The sequence below is a fragment of the Engystomops pustulosus genome, chromosome 2 (genome assembly GCF_040894005.1).
Source record: "Engystomops pustulosus chromosome 2, aEngPut4.maternal, whole genome shotgun sequence".
NCBI lineage: Eukaryota > Metazoa > Chordata > Amphibia > Anura > Leptodactylidae > Engystomops > Engystomops pustulosus.
Genome location: NC_092412.1, coordinates 24,082,038 through 24,102,943, shown reverse-complemented (window position 1 = coordinate 24,102,943; position 20,906 = coordinate 24,082,038). Strand labels below are relative to the sequence as shown.

The following is a 20,906-nucleotide window of genomic DNA, read 5'->3' as shown; positions in this document are numbered from 1 at the left end:
CATGTGATATAACACCCTCCATGTGATATAACACCCTCCATGTGATATAACGCCCTCCATGTGACATAACGCCCTCCATGTGATATAACACCCTCCATGTGATATAACACCCTCCATGTGACATAACGCCCTCCATGTGATATAACACCCTCCATGTGATATAACACCCTCCATGTGATATAACACCCTCCATGTGATATAACACCCTCCATGTGACATAACGCCCTCCATGTGATATAACACCCTCCATGTGATATAACACCCTCCATGTGATATAACACCCTCCATGTGATATAACACCCTCCATGTGATATAACACCCTCCATGTGACATAACGCCCTCCATGTGATATAACACCCTCCATGTGATATAACACCCTCCATGTGATATAACACCCTCCATGTGATATAACACCCTCCATGTGATATAACACCCTCCATGTGATATAACGCCCTCCATGTGACATAACGCCCTCCATGTGATATAACACCCTCCATGTGATATAACACCCTCCATGTGATATAACACCCTCCATGTGATATAACACCCTCCATGTTATATAACGCCCTCCATGTGATATAACACCCTCCATGTGACATAACGCCCTCCATGTGATATAACACCCTCCATGTGACATAACGCCCTCCATGTGATATAACACCCTCCATGTGACATAACGCCCTCCATGTGATATAACGCCCTCCATGTGACATAACGCCCTCCATGTGATATAACACCCTCCATGTGACATAACGCCCTCCATGTGATATAACGCCCTCCATGTGATATAACGCCCTCCATGTGATATAACGCCCTCCATGTGATATAACGCCCTCCTCTTCCTGTATTTCCCATGTATAATGCCTTCTTTCCTGCAGCCCCTTCACCCGAACCCCAAATACAGCTCACCAGCCCACAGTGGTCCCCTTACTGTAGCCCCCAATTTATGCCCCTCTCTGTCACCTTTACCTCACATTAAAGAGGTCCTGCCAAGTTCATTTGGGACTTTAAACCAACTACAGGATCTTATGGACCTCTGGTTTAGGCTCCCAAATCGCCCTGTATGTGGCTAAAAATTAAAAAAAAACGAACATTTATACTTACCTATATGTGACTGCAATGGGGTCATCGGACTCACATCTGAAGATCCTGTACTGGTGCCCTGGGATAATGCCCCGGCTACATTGCACTTGTGCCGTACCTAGAGCACTTGCATGATAAAGCCAGGGCGTACTAGTCCGGCTTCACTCGACGCAACACGAAGGCGCCAAAGAGAAGGAGGAAGGATGTGAGTATAAAGGGTTTTTTATTCACCTGCTTAAAAAAATCATACAGGGTGTTACTGGAGGCATCCTTTTACGCTATCACTAGCTGGGGGTAGAGTGACACCCCCAGTCGTCCCTGTAAATTAGCGTATTCTATAAGATAGCTTTGGGGACAAAGGAAACCATTCCCAGCTAATAAAACACATTATAGCTCACGCATCCCTGGGGAATTCTCTGGGTGTTCTTCGGTAAGTAGATACCTGATGGTAAAGCCCACTTTCTATAGCTCCTCCTGCTCTTATTGCCCCCTCTTCTTGCCTCCAAGCTTTCCTACTCCTAGTTCCAAAACGGCAGTCCTGCTCCCTCCTCTGCGGCTCTGGTGTCATCACATCGCGCCAGCCTCTGCCACCCACAGCAGTGGCACAATAGTGGAGGGGAGAGCTCACAGCTCCACTGTTGTATTCATGCATGCATGATGATGCATTTGTCTAATTGGTTTTTTACACTTTAGATACTTTTCTTGCAAACATTGTCCATTGTTTTTAAAGTATCCAAAAAAAATGAGAATGGCGAGAAATTCCATAACTCTGTCCGCCATGATCAATACAGCATCAGTAGAGAGGGTGGCCTATTCTTTGCACCAGGGTCGTGCCAATAAATGTTGTCCTATTTGCACCTTTTTACTGCCTTGTCTCTCTTCGCATTCAGTTGCATACGTATGACGGTAGATTATAGCGTCATATTGTACCCCCCACATGCCAAATTACCCAGAAATTGCCCCCTGCTCTTGAAATGCAAGTCAGCTCCATGCTGGATCACATCACATTGTTGCATCGAGTTGTAATCGACCCAACAAACGTTGCAGCAGCATTAGAATTAGTTCTGTTAGTTGTCCACCAGGGGGCGGTCATGGCTTACATTTTATCGTGTTGCAGTCAAACCGATTCGGCAGATACTGTAATTATTATTGCGTAGAATCAGTGGAGAACACAGTGTGCAAAGCAATTTGATCTGCAAAAAAAAATGCAGATAATATTTTTTAATATTTTTGAGTTTACTATTTTGGTCACCATTTTATAAGCCATTCCCCCCTATTTTTACCATTTTTTAACCACTTAAGGACTGTGCATGTTACATGTACTTTCTGGTGCGGTTGCCGGATTATGAAGAGGGCCCCTGCGCTGAGCCTTCTCAGTGCCCAAAGGATTTTTGCTACATTATGTCGTCGCTAACACCCACTAATTGCGGGTTTAACCCTGGATCGTTGCCCCCGCCCCCCCATGCTAGTTATTGATCTCAATGAAAATTCCCACAGACTATGTTATGTATGTATATGTTAGGATCGATCAGACCCCTAGGGTTTGTGTACCCTAAGGGGTCTAAAAATATGGTAAACATTTAAAATACAAAAAAATATTAAATGATATATAAAATAATGTAATAATATACATAGTAAATAATAAAAATTTATAAAAACTTTCAAGTTAAAATCACCTCCTTAGAACGGATATAAAAATAAACAAATACAATCCTAAACCTATCAGGTATTGTCATGTTACACAATTCCTCATTTATCAAAATCTAAAAACAGTTATTCCAACCAGTGAACCCCTGTAGCACGAAAAATAGTGCCCACATTGCCACTTTTTTGCAACACCTAAAAACTTGAATAAAAAGTGATCAAAAGAATGTACAGTCCCAGAATTGGTGACAACTGACAATGAAGACATAAGCTTGTCCTGCAAAAAACGACACCTCCGTACAGCAAAGTATGAGAAGGTCATTGGCCTCGGAATAGGACAAAATGACCAAAATTTTGTTTAGTACAGAAGGTTTTAAGTTATTAAAAATCAGGGAATTAAAGAGAACCCGTCATGCAAAATAACCCCCCTAAACTAAATATATTTTCATAAACTGCCATTAGAGAGCATTGCCTCTATCCCTTCATTGTCCCTCTACATGCCTGTAAACCTAAGCAATGAGGTCCTAAAGCTGTATGCAAATGACCTGTGAAATGTCCAATGAAGCATTAGCATATTCAAGTTGTCCACCTTATTCATGAGTGGGAGGCACAGCCACACCCCCAGTGCATGACTGACAGCCTGTATAATGATGTGAGGCTGTATAATGATGTGCTTCCTGGTGCTGGTGGCCACGCCCCCTGCAGCCTGTGTGTGTGTGTATAGGAGAGATACAGCAGCTCCAGGCAGCCATGTTACAGCAGAACATGTCGGATTCATGTGTAGCTGATGTCTGTGTCCCTCACCTGTATATTAGGAGGATGCAGCATGTCAGCAGATGCAGCACAGACACTAGCCATGCTTTACTATACATTACACACAGACATGAGCAGGGGGAGGAGAGGGGAGGGGTAACAGCGGTGACATCACTGCCTCTGACCATGTGACAAGCCTCATTTACATAATAAAGAATAGATGATTTTACAATGATTAATGTATGAAATAACTAGATAAAGGCTGAGATGGGATCCTTGTGAGCTGCTACAACAGGTAGAGGTGACAGGGCAAGTGGCAGAGACCTGATGACAGGTGTCCTTTAAAGGGAACCTGTCACCAAATTTTCATAAATACAGCCAGTGACAGTTTCCATAAATCTCTATTAAATAACTTATACCGTTATTTTACCTAAAAGTTGTCCTGCAACTTCTACCTAGCATGCAGCGGTAATGTCATGTTACCAGGGTGACATCACCTCAGGTCCTTTAGCCTCTTAAAATTAGCAAACTGTACCCCATGCATATATGCAAATACATGAAATTACAGCATCCTGCATGGAGGACGGGGAAGATTAGAAGTCATTGGAGGCTGCTGTGATTTCATGTGATCAGATATATGCATGGGGAACAGGTTGCTAATGTTAGGAGGCTAAAGGACCTGAGATGATGTCACACAGGTCACATGACATTACTGCTTCATGCTAAGTAGAAGTTCCAGGACTGTCCAACAGGTTTTAAAGGGAACCTGTCACCACATTTTCACCAATACAACTAGTTACAGGTTCCCTTTAAAACCTGTTGGGCAGTACGCAGCATGGATTATTATATAATATTGAGTATTGATCGTTTTCATCAGATCAGAGCATGCTGGGAGTTGTAGTGTTCCCGCAGTGAGTATATGGAGAATATGTCCCGTTCCTCCCATATTATAGCGGAGCAGTAATATCCCGGTGTCTGTTACTCCAGCATATGGACAACGCCTCCGCTTGGCAGGGAGATGACTGCGGAGATTGGGTAGTGATTATCTGCCCGTAACAACCAACCTCTGCCAAGACTATCAGATGGGTTTCCGCTCTGTCAGTTTAATTTTGGAGCAGAAAGGCTGCAGTAAGGGGGGGCTCTGGAGCCGGTGCGGACCCCTGCAGCTCAGCAGGGTCAGAGTGCCAGTCTGATACCAGGCAGAGCTGTGTGTGCACTGGTGCTGGGTGCATGGCAGTATATAGGGTGATACTGTGGCTGGTGCTGGGAGATCGTATAGATAATATACAATAATATAGAGAATATTACCGCTGACACTATGGCTAATACTGATCCAGGGACACTATTGGGCACATTTACTTACCTGGTTCCAGCGCGATCCCCGATCGTGCGCCCGATATCCTGCATGTGTCACTTCCCCGCTGAGGTCCACCTTCTTCTTCCCTGTGTATGTAAGTGCGGGTCTTGCGACACAATTTTAAAGTTAAATCCCGTGCGTAGTCCGAATCCGTCGGGTTGTTCCGACGGCCACGCCGCCCGATTTGCGTCGCATGAAAGTCGCCGCATTGCGCCCAAATCCGATCGCGTGCACCAAAAACTCCTGTTAAATGCGGCGCAAGACAGAAATCGGCGGGAAACCCGACGAAAAAGCGGTCCGTGGACCCTTAGTAAATAAGCCCCTATGGCTTGTAATACTATGGGGACACTATGGCTAGTAATATTATGGGGACACTATGGCTAGTACTGTTATGGGGGCTCTAAGGCTAGTGCTGTTATGGGGGTACTATAACTAGTACTGTTATGGGGACACTATGGCTAGTAATGTTATGGGGGTACTAGGGCTAGTACTGTTATGGGGGCTCAAAGGCTAGTGCTGTTATGGGGTACTATGGCTAGTAATGTTATGGGGACACTATGGCTAGTAATGTTATGGGGGGTACTATAGCTAGTACTGTTATGGGGACAGTATGGCTAGTAATGTTATGGGGGTACTAGGGCTAGTACTGTTATGGGGGCTCAAAGGCTAGTGCTGTTATGGGGTACTATGGCTAGTACTGTTATGGGGGCTCTAAGGCTAGTGCTGTTATGGGGTTACTATGGCTAGTAATGTTATGGGGGCTCTATGGCTTATAATGTCATGGGGATATTCTGGCTAGTACTGTTATGGGGACACTATGGCTAGTAATGTTATGGGGGTACTAGGGCTAGTACTGTTATGAGGACACTATGGCTAGTACTGTTATGGGGACACTACGGTTAGTAATGTTATGGGGGTACTATGGCTAGTATGGTTATGGGACACTATGGCTAGTACCGTTATGGGGGCACTAAGGCTAGTATGTGGGTTAATGGGGCATGAGACTAGTCATCCCTGGCGGTTTCTGAGCGCTGCATAGTCTTGTTCTTCTATTCCATGTCCTAGGCAGGAGGAAGAGATCACTTATATACAAAATGCCCCCTCCTCATCTAAGAGGGGCTTCAATTCAAGCCCAGGTCAACAGCGCCCCTCCAGAAGACTAAATGTATAGGGTCTTCGTCATACAGCGAATAGAGAGTTCTAATAATGTTCTTCACCTTTTATTCACAGGTAAATGGCATTGATCTTCGCGGAGCTTCCCATGAACAAGCTGCGGCTGCCTTAAAGGGAGCAGGTCAGACGGTCACCATGGTAGCACAATACCAACCGGAAGGTAAGTGACGGACCCCCACTCCTCCTCATGCCGATCTCTCCTGTTAATATTAGAAATTGCTCTTTAAAAAAAATCAGCAATACTGCTTGTGACCAGCGGGGGCAGGGTACTCCGCTTACAATTTTATTTACTACTGGCAATAATAATATTTTAATACTGCACCACATGACAACTTTAGCAAGTAAGCTAAATAAAGTTATTGGGACTGAGGTATTGATACAAAACTAGTTAGAGCTAGCTAGATTTGATTGTATCAGTTACAGTTGTTATTCAGTTTCTCTCAATATTGCATAACACCAACTTTGTACATTCTGGTGGTGCTGCACCACACTACAACTTTTACAGTTTTTTGGGGGGACTAATATAAATTTTAAAATAGATTACATTTTTACAATATACAGGATATTTCAGTGACAGTTGAGATTCCACGCCTGACAGAATATAGATAATTCTCTACATTTACAATTTTAAGGTGCTGCACCACATTACAACTTTATCAATGTTGCACATTACTGTTTGTATTTATTGGGACTGGTGTAACAATACATAAACTAGTTACACTAGATTGAAATATTGCATAATAACATCTCTGCATATTCTAGAGATACTGCACCACACTACAACTTTTGACTTTTTATTGGGACTAATTTGACGATATATTTTCAGTATGTTTTAGCCACAACTGTGATTCTATTCCTTTCAGAATATAGATTAGTGTTTGCATTTACAATTTGAAGGCGCTGCACCACATTACAACTTCAACAATGTTGCACACTGATATATATATATATATATATATATATATATATATATATATATATATATAATGTATGATATATATAATGTATGTATTATTTGCATGTACTGCACCACACTACAACTTTAGCAGTATTCATTGAGACTAATATAATTGCAAATAATGATGGAATATTTTCAAATCTAATACATGTTTCAGTCACAGTTGAGATTCTATTCCGTTCAGAATATAGATATGTTTCTACATTTATAAATTGAAGGTACTGCACCACACTACAACTTTATCAATATTTCTCACTACTGTATATATAGTATTTATTGGGACTGATGTATCAATACACACATTTTAACTAGTTTGAGATGTATGAGTGACAGTTATCAATCTATCTTTGTCAGAATATGGTCCTTATTTGTATAATTTTCAGGTTCTGCGCCTTAGTACAACCTTAGCGCTTTATATCTCATATTTAATTATATCTCATATCAATTAACAAATTATATGTGTTTTGAAAAAATACTGTATGAGTCAGTGTGACAATTGTCATTTTATTACTTTCAGAAGCTAGATAATACTTTCTATACATAATTTGCAAATGCTGAACCATATGACAACTTGAGCAAAATATATGGGGATACATAACAATACTCACATGGTTTAATCTTTCTATAAAGTAGTTGTGTCAGTGTAACAGCCATCACTCTATTCTTGTCAGGCAATGGATTAATCCTTCTTCGCCTTATTTGAAGATACTGCACCACACTACAACTTTAGCAATAAATAAAGGGGCTCAGTATAAAATTAGCACAAACATTTTGCAAGGCACAGTATGTGTCAGTGTGACAATGGTGATTTCCCTGCTTTAAGAATATAGATATGACTCTCTATGCATAATTTGGAGATGCTGCACCACATTACAACTTTAACAATATATGCTAAGGCTTGTAACAATGACCAATTGTATTACTTCTGCTCCAACTTTTATAAATACAAAAAAATATAAAGTATATTGCAAAGTACAGTATGTGTGAATGTGACAACTGCATTTCTATACTTATGTCAGAATAGGAATAAGTCCCTCTCTGCATACTGCGCCACACTACAACTTTAGCAATATATATCGGCACTGATATAAATGTAAACATGGTGTAAATTGTTTGGAATACACAGTATATTTCAGTCACAGTTATATTTTTATTCCTGTCATAATATAGGTAAGTCTCTACATTCACTATTTGAAGGTCCTGCACCATATTTCAACTTTAGAAGTATACAATAAGGCCCGTAGCAATATATGATTAGCTTAAGAAGTTTGCAAAGTAAAGTGTCTGTTAGTGTGAAAGTTGTGACTCCATTCGTATAAGAATATAGATATATACAGTATATCTCTCAATGAATAATTAGTACTGCACCACATTGCAACCTTAGTCGTTTTATTAAAATGAAGAAATTGGTTGAAATATTTTGTAGTATACAGAATGTTTGTTTCTTATAGTTGTCAATCCATTTCTATAGGAATATACATATATTTTCAATTAAATGAAGTGGAACCACAGTGCAACTTTAGCAGTTTTATATAAATGAATACATTGGTTTGAATATTTTGGAATAAACAGAATATGTGTCTCTCATAGTTGTAAATTGATTCCAGTCAGAATACAGATACAGATAAGTCCATCTATGCATAATTTATAAGTACTGCACCATATTACAACTTTAACAGTAAATATCACATCAGTTAAGAAATGTCTTCTGCACAAACACTGTAGCTGCGACAGTGGGACAGTTGTGATTCTTGACCACAAAGAATATAGAAAAATTCCTGTAAAGGTCAAGTATAGGTCATTATGCTCGCCACATTATGCTGCGCCATATTACAACTTTAACACATTTAAAAACTGCACAAATACATAAAACAACTCCTTTAAATACAATGAAATTACATTTGATGATAATGTCAACTTTAACTCACAATTTCCCCAATGTGGAGATGATCCGGCCTCATGTCACACTGCTGCCTGCACGTTTAGATGCCCGTAATGAAGTGAGATGACTGGTATAATTGTGTAGGTTCCTCGGGGATATCTAGGGGACGCTATACATTTCCTCTTTGCTTACTATGCACATTCTATTTTAATTTGCTTTCATGAATTTTTGATTCTCTGCTTATTGTAACTTGTTTAATTGATGACTTAATTATAGAAGGGACTTTATGTGACCCATTGAGAATCTAGCATCCCCCTAACAATGGTGGGAGGGGGTGACGCTGCACCTTCTGATTCATAGGACCTCTGGATGTGACCAGCAAAATAGATCATATGGACATCAATGATGTCTTGTTAAAAATGTGTCAGTCATTATAGTAACTATCCAAATCCCTTCACATAAATGCAGATCATGTCATGGCTGCTGCATATAGTGGGCGGGTCACTGTCTCCATACCCATCCTGTACTTACTGTATTATACTCCAGAGCTGCACTCACTATTCTGCTGGTACAGTCACTGTGTACATTGTGGGAGATCTGGCCCAGTAGAGACCGTGGTAGCGGGGTGCTGTGATGCAGTTCAAGACAGTGACACCAAGGTTTAGTCCAAAACAGGTCTCGCCTGCGTTTATTGCAGCAGCAAAATAAAACAGCCTTTACATTCAGGCATTAAACAAACAAAATCCTACCCGTCAGGGTGCTAACTATACAGGTGTTCACTAACTCACCACTATACAAAATCACTTGGCTGCTCCAGGCACAGAGGTCAGGGCTGTGTGCTCTCCAGCCTCCTTTCAGAGAGAGACCACACTCTCAGCTCTGCTCAGCCACTTTATGCAGACTGATTAGGCTGCTCCCACCACCTGTGTCCAAGGTGCTGGACAACACACCTCAGCACTAAGGCCTTGCATAATAGGAAAACCTAGGGGAAACATACCACCCATCCACAGTTAACCCCTTCAGTGTCTCACAACATACATGACATTACTTATCCCGTACCAATCCTGAGTTACATCCTGTATTATACTCCAGAGCTGCACTCACTATTCTGCTGCTGGTACAGTCACTGTGTACATACATGACATTACTTATCCTGTACTGATCCTGAGTTACATCCTGTATTATACCCCAGAGCTGCACTCACTATTCTGCTGCTGGTGCAGTCACTGTGTACATACATGACATTACTTATCCTGTACTGATCCTGAGTTACATCCTGTATTATACTCCTGAGCTGCACTCACTATTCTGCTGCTGGTGCAGTCACTGTGTACATACATGACATTACTTATCCTGTACTGATCCTGAGTTACATCCTGTAAATCTTTTATTTTATATAAAAGTAAAAAACATAACACAAACCAAACATAATATACAATATATACAAAATATATACAATATCTTACCTGCTGGTCCAGCCCCATTCATACCTAGCAAAAATAATAACTTACAATACACCAAAATGAATAAACACCAAATACCACAACCCCCACCCAACCGATTATTACATCCTAAACCAAACCAATAACAAAACACAAGCCACACCCACAAATAAACATAAATGACCATAAATATACATAAACCCACCCCGCACCCTCTAATAACAAACCACCCCACACCCATTTATTATTATTATTTTTTTTTTTTTTTTTTTTTTTTTTAAATATATATAATAACAAACACAGAATACACATAACACTACACTAAACTAAATCCCTCACCCGCACCCTCCCCTTCCCCCCAGACACTGGTCTAACGTCCAAAGTTTGCGTTAAGTAGTCCAGACCAGTGCCCAGGTCAGTTCATAAGTCCCACCACCATCACCCCCCTCCCAACCTAACGCTATGCCCCAAACCCCACTATATACAATATATACAATATATACAGTAATTACAACATAACATAAAGAAAACAGAATACAAATAAAGTCTAAACAACATCAATCCAAACCACATAAAGCCCAGGTTCGGCGCCTGCAAGCCCAACATCACTACATGCCCAGATACAAAACAAAAATCTACTGTGCAGCATCAGCCCAACACCAGGAGAGGAGATGACAGACTAAGGGACACTAAAGGAGAACCCCCTCCAAAGGAGAGAGGCCCTCCCCGTGCCCAGCCTCTCATACTCCAGAGAGCGCACCTTCACCAGGTCACCCAGAATGTTCCTAACCACCTCATCCACCGGGAGGATTTTACGCTGCGTCGAAACTAAGCACCGTGCGTTCCACGTGTGGTACCTGACCACTAGACTGACTAGGAATAACGTGCATCGGTCCCGGCCACCCAGGCCTCTGAGTGCTCCATAGGCCCACTCCGCATAGGAGAGACCGGCCAACCCGGGCCAATGGATGGAAGCGCCCACCCGGTTGTACACCTCTGTGTTAAAGGGGCACTGAAGCAGGAAGTGGTCCATGCTCTCCAGCAGGCCACCGCACTCCTCCCGGGGACAACCCCTTTCCTCAGAGCTCCTACACTTCAGATTGTCCCTCACACACAGCTTTCCATGGAAGCAGCGCCAAGTCAAGTCCCAAAACTTCAAGGGGATCCTGATGGAATTCAATAAACTCAAACCCACCCCCAGATCCCGACTTGGGCAATCCCTGAGGGCCAGGGGCTTCTGGAAATGGGTCAACAGAACCCTTTTGTCAAGGATTTTCCTCGACATGGTCCTGATCTCCCACATTCCCAGACCCCACCGGCGAATCACCTTCAGAACCGGGGTAGCGTAAGCCGGAAGATGCCCATGCGGTGTGCGAAGATCCTTCACTTGCCCTCCTGTCTCCCATTCCTGGAAGAAAGGCCGAAACCATCCCCTGCAGGAGTATACCCACGGAGGAGCCCTCTCTTTCCAGAGGTTTGCTACATTGATCTTAAGAAAGGTATTCACTAGGAACACCACAGGGTTGACCATACACAACCCTCCTTGTCTCCTCGTGCGGTAAGTAACCTCCCTCTTGATAAGGTTCAGCCTATTCCCCCATAACAGCTGGAAGAACAGACTGTAGACCCGAGTCCAGAGGGGTTCTGGCAACATGCACACACTGCCCAGATAAATCAGTAACGGGAGCAGGTAAGTTTTGATCAGATTAACCCTTTCTCTGAGGGTCAAAGACCAACCCTTCCACTGGTCCACCTTCTGAGCGGCGATCTTAAGCCTGCCGTCCCAGTTTTGCATGGGGTAATCCCCCTGGCCGAATTCGATGCCGAGAACTTTGGCAGAGTCCTGGGGCCCTGGAAGAGTGTCCGGGAGATCAAAGCCTGGATCCCCCTCTCCCAGCCAGAGACTCTCACACTTATCCCGGTTGATCTTGGACCCAGAAACCTCTGAGTAGCGGTCAACCTCTGACATCACCCATTGCGCCTCCCCTCCCGAGGACACGAAAACGGTGACATCATCGGCATACGCTACCACCCTTAGAGTGGCTTCCGGTGCTGCCCGATCCATCCCGACTCCCACCAACGGCCCACGATCAACCCTCCTAAGGAATGGGTCAATCGCGAACACGTATAAAAGTGGGCTCAGAGGACAACCCTGGCGAACACCAGACCCGACCTCAAAAGAGCGGCCAATCCAACCGTTCACAAGCGGGAAACTCTCTGCCCCTGCGTACAAAACTTTCAGCCAATTGACAAACTCCCCAGGCAGGCCATACCTCAGAAGGACAGACCAGAGGTACTCGTGGTTAACCCGATCAAACGCTTTTGCCTGATCCAAGGACAGCAAGTACCCCTTCCAGTTACCAGCCCGGCCCTGCTCCACTGCCTCCCGGACACAAAGCACAGCACTAAATGTACTGCGGCCTGGAACAGAGCAGTGCTGGGTCCCCGAAAGGAGCCGGGGCGCAAACTGCACCAGCCGATTAAACAGCACCTTTGCCAAAACCTTTCTGTCCGTATTGAGAAGCGCTATGGGACGCCAGTTCTCAATACGAGATCGGTCCTTACCTTTTGACAGGATGATCAGGGCAGACCTCCTCATTGACTTCGGCAGAGCGCCCGAGGAAAGACACTCATTGAATACCTCAGTCAAGAGGGGAACCAAGGCGTCCTTAAAGGTCTTATAAAACTCAGATGTTAAGCCATCCGGACCTGGCGATTTCTTGAGGGCGAGCCCTTCAATCCCCCGGCTGACTTCCTCTTCACTGATCATCTCTGTCAAAACATCAAGAGAGGGGTCTACTCCTGGCTCAGGGACAGTTTCAGCCAGGAAATCCAACATCACATCCCGATCTAGATCCTTCCTGCCCAAGAGGTGCGAGTAGAAGGATCTGACGATCTCCAGAATCCCTGATCTGGACCTTTTCAGGGATCCCGTACTGTCAACCAGTCCCGTGACAACTTTACCATTCACTGACATCTTGCAGTTTCTGTAAGGGTCGGGCGAGCGGTATTTCCCGTAATCCCTCTCAAAAACCAAAGATGCGTGTCTATCGTACTGACACCTCTTCAGCAAGGATTTCACTCTGGAGATGTCCTCACGACTACCCCCAGTCGAGACGAGATGCTCGAGTTTCCTCCTCAGGCCCTGATACAGGCGGTACCTGTCCAGGCTCCTGAGGCTCGAGAGCTGGCGGAAGAATCTCGCCACCCTTTTCTTGAGCATCTCCCACCACTCTGACTTACTGCTACAAAGGCCCAGCAATGGTACCTGGCTCTGAAGAAAGTCCTCAAAGGATTGTCTGATCTCCGCTTCCTCCAGGAGAGACGAATTGAGCTTCCAGTAGCCTCTTCCCATCCGGGGGGTCTCTGTAACATTCAGAGAAAACAAAATTAAACAGTGGTCGGAGAACTCCACCTCAACAACGGACACTGCTGAAGAAATGGCTTCCTCCTTTAAATAAAACCTGTCTATTCTAGACCTGCAGCTACCCCTATAATAGGTGAACCCCGCGTGGCCTGGGGTGTGCCGGATGTGGACATCCACCAGGCGAGCCTCACTAGCTATGCTATTAAGAGCGACGCTATCATAAGTCAGCTTGTCTCTGGAACCTCCCCTATCCTGGGACCTCGTGACAGCATTGAAGTCCCCTCCAAAGACCACCTGCCGACTTGTAAAAAGGTAGGGCTTGATCCTCATAAAGAGACACTTCCTGTCCCACTTGGACTGGGGACCATAGATGTTAATTAGGCGAAGTTCTTGTCCCTTCATGAGGACATCCAGGATCAGGCACCTCCCCATTTCTAACTCAATAACTCGTCGGCATTCTACCGGTGCGGTAAAAAGGACCGCCACTCCGCTATACGGCTCGGCCGCAAGAGACCAATAGGAAGGCCCGTGTCTCCATTCCCTCTTAGCTTTAAACACGGCCGCCAAATCTGGCAGCCTGGTCTCCTGCAAAAATAAAATGTCGGCTTCAACACGGCCAAGAAAATCAAAGGCCGCAAATCTAGCCGCATCAGACTTAATGCTGGCGACATTAATGGACGCCAGCGTCAACGGAGTGGGTGCCGCCATCATGAGTGATTGAGTTAGACGGCTTTCTTTTTACCCATCTTACCACCACCCTCGGGAAATGAACACCCCCTTTTTAGACATATTGTGGTGTCCATCTCCCGCACCTCTGATGCTTCAGGGGCAGATCCAGGACCTGCCCCCTCATCCTCGTCTCCAGACTCTGGGCCAGTCTCCCCTCCTGAGGACCCTGACTCCCCAGGGAGAGACTCGGCACCCCCTGCAGGCTCCGCCACCTCTGGCCCTTCACCCTCAGCCCCTCCATCGGCAGGAGAGGCTCCATCCAGGGCCAGGAATCGATTTGAAAGTTCGACCAGCGGGGGGTCGGTTGCACCTTCCTTGGGTACCTTAGTCAGGGAGGGAGAAGATCTTACACCTCCCTTCTTTTTACCCTTTTTCTTCTTTTTGGCGCCACGCTTACGCTTTTCCTCTAGCCACGCCCTATTATCCTCGTCCATACTCTCATAATGGGAGGAGTCTGAGGACGTGGCACCTTCCTCTCTCTCGATCCTCCTGACCTCCTCATCCAGTACATCATCCCCTGGGGCCTCAGCGACAGGTGTGGTCTCCAGGACAGCGCCAGAGGTTGTCCCAGCAGCCCGAGACTCCCCCCGCTCTCTCTCCTGTTGACGCTTCTCTAGACGCCTTAGCTGGGCAGGCGTCTTTTTCCTGTCTTTCTTCCCTGGCCCCTCCATTCCTCCGCCTCTGCTAGTCCCCTCCCCAGCAGATTCAGCCTCATGGCTTTCATCCGCTGAGGCTGAGCCCGCATTAGCGAAGGAAAGAGGACAACGACTGTACGGGTGACCGAGATCACCACACAGGTTACACCTAATCTGCCCTGTACAGGATGCAGCGAGATGGCCGACACCCCCACACAACGCACACTTCTGCACGGTGCAGTTTGCGCTGAAATGTGTGGGGTCACCGCACCTGTGACACAGCTTAGGCTGCCCCCGGTAGAAGATCAGGATCCGATCCCTCCCCAGGAAGGCTGATGAAGGGATGTGGGCGACTGAGTTACCTGAACGCCTCAACTTTACCATGAAGGTCCAGGCCCCTGACCAGATACCAAACTCGTCTCGATTTTTCTCGGGTACTCCCAGTACCTCTCCATAACGATTCATCCAGGTCATGATGTCAAAGCAAGATAGTGATTCGTTACGGGTAAGAACAGTCACTTTCTTGAGTTCGCTCTGGCGGGACACTGCTTGCACAGCAAAGTCCCGCCACTCGGGCTCGTTGTATCTCAGCTCATAGTTGGACCAGAAGAGCTCAAGCCCCTCCGGCCGAACAAAGCTGACATCAAACTCAGATGTACCATAGGGATGGATCAAGGCAAAGATGTCAGCCGCCTTGAAGTCCATCTTCAGCAGCAGCTCAACTACCCGTGCCCGAGGGGGACACACATCACTGCCACGCCACCGAAGACGGACCACATTCCTACGGTTAGCACCCGGCCCGGTTGTCGGGAGCGACCATGGTGTCTCCCTGCCTCTTTGCTCTCGGAAGGCAGACAGGCCGTGCCTCTCTATCCAAAACGACAAATCAACCTCCTGCCCCGCTACATTGATCGTCCTTTCTCCCTTCTGTAAGGCCTGCAGGAGGCGCCGTTGCAAAAAGCCGTCCCCAGAGCCCAGAGACGAGGATGATGGACCCCTACTTCCCCCAGCAGCGACACTGGCATAGCTCTTAACGGGGGCCGCCACTGGGGGAGCAACCGGACCAACCCCTGCACCCATCACATTAACACTACCCACCTGCATGTTACACTCAGCCGCGCCACTCACACCCCCAGTCACTCCATCACCCACCCCCAAAGCTGGAAAAGATTCTCCACCACTCACACCCCCAGTCACTCCATCACTCACCCCCATAACTGGTAACGGTTCTCCACCACTCACACCATTCACATTATCCACCACAACATTACTGACTCCACTCACTCTGGCTGGACCAGCAACAACATCAGGGGACATGATCACCTCCGCATCTTCAGGCACAAGGGACGGGGATCCCCCCGCAGAGCATCGCCCAGAGGGGACCACAACTCTTGTCACACCTGTGCCCTCCGCATCATCGGTAGCAGATGTTATTTTACTTCTCCTAGGGCTTGGTAACATTCGCCGCTGTTCTTTAGCCGGTGTGAGGCGCCGCTGATCTCCAATTTCCGTAGAATTCACATTATCCCCAACACCAACACAGAATAACACTTTTTGTCTGGGAGGTCCGGAGCCCTCAGCCTCAGCGACCCCTCCACACTGCCGCCGCCCCATAACCAAGTGATCAGCGGCAACAGCATGAAGAGGCGCCGAGGCACCGGAAGCTGCCACCAGTGCCGGGCTATCCCCCCCTCCCAGCGGGGGACGCACCGCAGCACTGGATTTTGATGTTATCGCCACTGCCGAGCCGCCCTGACTGTCCGGCCTTGCGGCCGATGCCTCCTCTGCTCCCCCACTGTTACCACAAACAGAGACGGAGCCCATCGCCACATCAGATGTCACACCTGTAATCTCCCTGCACCTTTGCACCGGGTCCACTGCAGAACTCGGGGGGGTTTGGGTAGCAGGGCTTGCACAGTGAGCTGACCCTGCGCTTTGCCCGGGGGGGTTTACAGGGAGGGGGGTAAAGATGAAACGTACCTCTTCTTGCTGCTTGGGCCTGGTCTTCTTACTCTTCCTCCGGCTGCTCCCCCCAGTGGCTTCCTCTGGGAGTTCGTCACCAAAAGAAAAGTTCTCCATGCGCACTGGGGACTCAAGCAGCCGGATCTCCGCCATGAGCGCCCCTCCCTGGCTGCCGGTGTCACTGTCCTCCCCCGAGCGAGGTGTTACTGCTGGCTGTCCTGCAGGGGGCGCACTGCACGAGGCCTGCTGATCTTCCTGCAGGCCGCCAGGTGGGAACTGCTGCTCGTTATCATCATCATCATCCTCCTCCTCCACCTGGCTTGCAGGCTGCAACCCCTTCAGCCTTTGCTCTCTGGTATCAGCCATTTCTGAAAATCTCTCATCATTTAAAAGTTTTTCTTTAAATGGACCGCTGTTATTACAAATAAAGTTCTTTCTCTTCATCAGCTTATCAATGTCAGCTTTAAGTTTGTTAATTTCACAATAAATTTCTGTTTTCCGTTTTTTTTGCGCTGTGTTCGCCCTGGCGCGGGCACATCGCAGCTCCTCCCGGAGCCTCCTGATGGTCTTTGTCGCCTCTTCGTACTCACAGAGGTGGCTCTGGACCCGGGAGGCATAGGTGGACAAAGACTCCCGGGGCCCCTGCACCGCCCAGCCTCCCCCCGCATGGTCAGCCTTACCTCTGTGAGCACTCCGCTTCATGGCTCCAGCCCCGGAAGGACCGCTCTCACCCGCACCCACATCCAGGTTCTTAGGGTGTTGCTTCACATTAGACTCAGGGGGGGTGGGAGTCACACTGCTGCGACTCCTGGTGGACCGTCTCACCCCTGAGTCCTCCATCGCGCTGGCCGGTTGCTGTCCTCTCCTGCCTCCCGCCGGCCTAGACCGGGAAGCAGGAGCCTGGGAGTCGGCTCCCTCGCTCATCCCCAGGAACCCAACTCCCTCCCTGGGAGAGGAGAGAGCAGGCCCTGGGTAGGTAGATGGATCCTCCAGGAGCTCAGGAGCACAAGCACAGAGCAGCTTCACACACAGCCACACCCTCCTCTAACGAGGTAACCGCCTCCAGAGCTGCTCTCACTATCTGCTGCTGGTGAAGTCACTGTGTACATACATGACATTACTTATCCTGTACTGATCCTGAGTTACATCCTGTATTATACTCCAGAGCTGCACTCACTATTCTGCTGGTGCAGTCACTGTGTACATACATGACATTACTTATCCTGTACTGATCCTGAGTTACATCCTGTATTATACACCAGAGCTGCACTCACTATTCTGCTGCTGGTGAAGTCACTGTGTACATACATGACATTACTTATCCTGTACTGATCCTGAGTTACATCCTGTATTATACTCCAGAGCTGCACTCACTATTCTGCTGGTGCAGTCACTGTGTACATACATGACATTACTTATCCTGTACTGATCCTGAGTTACATCCTGTATTATACTCCAGAGCTGCACTCACTATTCTGCAGCTGCATTCACTGTGTACATGACTCATCCAGCTTGTGCTGCTGTGGACTTTCTCAGGCGTCTGGATGGTGCCGGATCTCATTGATACTAGCTCTTTGCTCCTTAATTACTGACTAATGATGCATAATGAGATGACAGTAAAGCACATTGACTCATAAATGTTGTATCATGGTTTCTTCACCCACAATCCCTAATAGATTTTGTAGTCACTTCCATGATTTCCCACTGGGGGTCCGGTAGGAGCAGACTTGGCCTTTCTCTGGGTTATTACGCCCTCAGTATGTGAATTTGACTCCAGTACGGGGGGGGGGGGGGGTTTGTCTGGAGAGACAGATATGAGTAAGGGCATGTGTCAGGGTCACCAATAGGGGAAGAATATTTTTTTTATTTGTATGTAAATTAATATATTGGAGCACCACAGGCAAGACTACTTGGTGCATTGTACCCTCACTTCCCTCGCATCCGATGCAGCCTCACCTCCACTGCAGCCTTACCCTCACCACCACTGTACCCTCAATAGCAATAAAGCCTTTACCTCAACTGCACCCTCACATCTAATGCACTTTCACCTCCACTGTACCCTCAAATGCAATACACCCTGACCTCCACTGCACCCTCACGTCCACTGCACCCTCACATCCAATGCACCCTCACCTCCACTGCTCCCCTTAACAGCAATGCACCCAAACATCCAATGCACCCTCACCGCCCGTGCACCATCACCTCCACTGTTCCCTCAAAAATAATGCACCCCCACATCCAATGCACCCTCACCACCCGTGCACCATCACCTCCACTGTTCCCTCAAAAATAATGCACCCTCACCTCCACTGTACCCTCAACAGCAATGCACCCTCTCTTCCACTGCACACTATTTAAAGGAAACCTACCATTTGATTTGATGCATTATGAAGCAGACATACCTTGAGAATACTGTAGCTACACTGATGCAGGATCATATCTTGGTTAAACCCGGAGCTGAGTGCTTTTGCTGAAAAAATAATTATAACATTCAGGACCTTGGGAAAGCTGGGACAGACTGGCTGACATAAACACATTACACACAGGAGATTGTAATTACAAATGGAGGTTAGGCAAGACATGACTGATCAAACTGAGCTGGATCACTTATACACAACAGCTGGGGGATGGTGCAGCAATTGATTATGCTGTCTGGCAGGGAGAACAGTGATTACATCATCCTCTTCTACAGAGAAAAACTCACATGCTAGGACAAGCTCAGAACCAAGCGCTGAAGGAGCCATAGAAGCAAGACAGCTTCATTATCATAATGTTGTATTTGTTTTATAAGCAAAACCACTCAGCACAGGGATTAACCAAGATATGATCCTGCATCAGTGTAGCTACAGCATTCTCAAGGTATGTTTGCTTCATAATGCATCAAATCAAATAGTAGGTTTCCTTTAAGGCAGATAAACCTGAAGTCTAGGTTTCCAAATTTTCCTTCTTCTGAATTGGATGATGACACTGCATCTCTTACACGATTACCATGCAAATAATGAATGTGTAAAAACAGGAAAGAAACTCTTTTCCATGGTGTGCAACCTCTTGTCTGCTTTGATCAGACTCCATCTTGACTTATATTTGTTTTTTTCTTTGCTGTCTGTAATCCTTTCCATGATAACTCAGAACAGCATCACATGGGTAGCTAGGTGCTGTACAATCTCTATCTGCTGAGTGAATAGTGTGGTGATCATTCTCTCTTTATCTTTCCTAAAGACCACATAAGTATACAGTCAGGGAGGCCGAACTAGTGTCTTCTTTATAACTGTGTGAAAAAAGCTTGTCTAATCATCAGCAGTAACTGTGCTTCCTCTTCAGAGAGAGCCTGCATAGTACAGTCCACAAAACTGCATCATCCAGAGGAAGATATGTGATTCACTTGAGGGGAAAGAAGTTATCATGTCTGAACTCAAAACCACTTGCTAAAACAACTACCATTAAAGGGGTTTTGCCACGAGTTAGGCCCTATCTACAGGCCCTATTGCTGATTGGTGGGCGTCTCGTTGATGAGGCCCTCACAGATCATGAAAATGAGGTGTCTGATGTACCCCGTTGGACCCCTCATCGCTCCCTGAGCCGGTTGCGCATGTGTGGACTACCCCGTTCATTCCTATGGAGCCGAAGGAGATTGCCAAGTGCCATATTCAGCAATTTTCATCACCCCCATAGTGAAGAACGGGGTAGCCTAGCCAGGCACGACAGGCTGCTCCAGTCATCTCAGGGTGCAACGGGGGTACATTGGATCTGTGGGGGTTTCATCACTGAAACCTCATCAATCAGCAAGTTAGACCCTATCCTTTGAATAGAGCCTCACTTGTTTCATGAGAAAACCCATTTTTATGATGTAGGACATAATTTACCCATTATCTGATGTAGGACAAGTCTGCATCAATATATCTATTTGTGGCCACCTATTGG

At 46.5% G+C, this 20,906-nt stretch overlaps 1 protein-coding gene across 9 annotated transcripts in view; it reads left to right on the top strand.

Annotated features, from left to right (window-relative positions):
- Positions 1-20,906, top strand: part of DLG2 (discs large MAGUK scaffold protein 2) — an 860,202-nt gene that overhangs the window by 655,028 nt on the left and 184,268 nt on the right. For all 9 annotated transcript variants that reach the window (XM_072134001.1, XM_072134002.1, XM_072134007.1 and 6 more), the window contains one exon: positions 6,068-6,170. In XM_072134001.1, the coding sequence (XP_071990102.1) occupies positions 6,068-6,170 (103 nt within the window). The remainder of the gene's footprint in view (positions 1-6,067; positions 6,171-20,906) is intronic.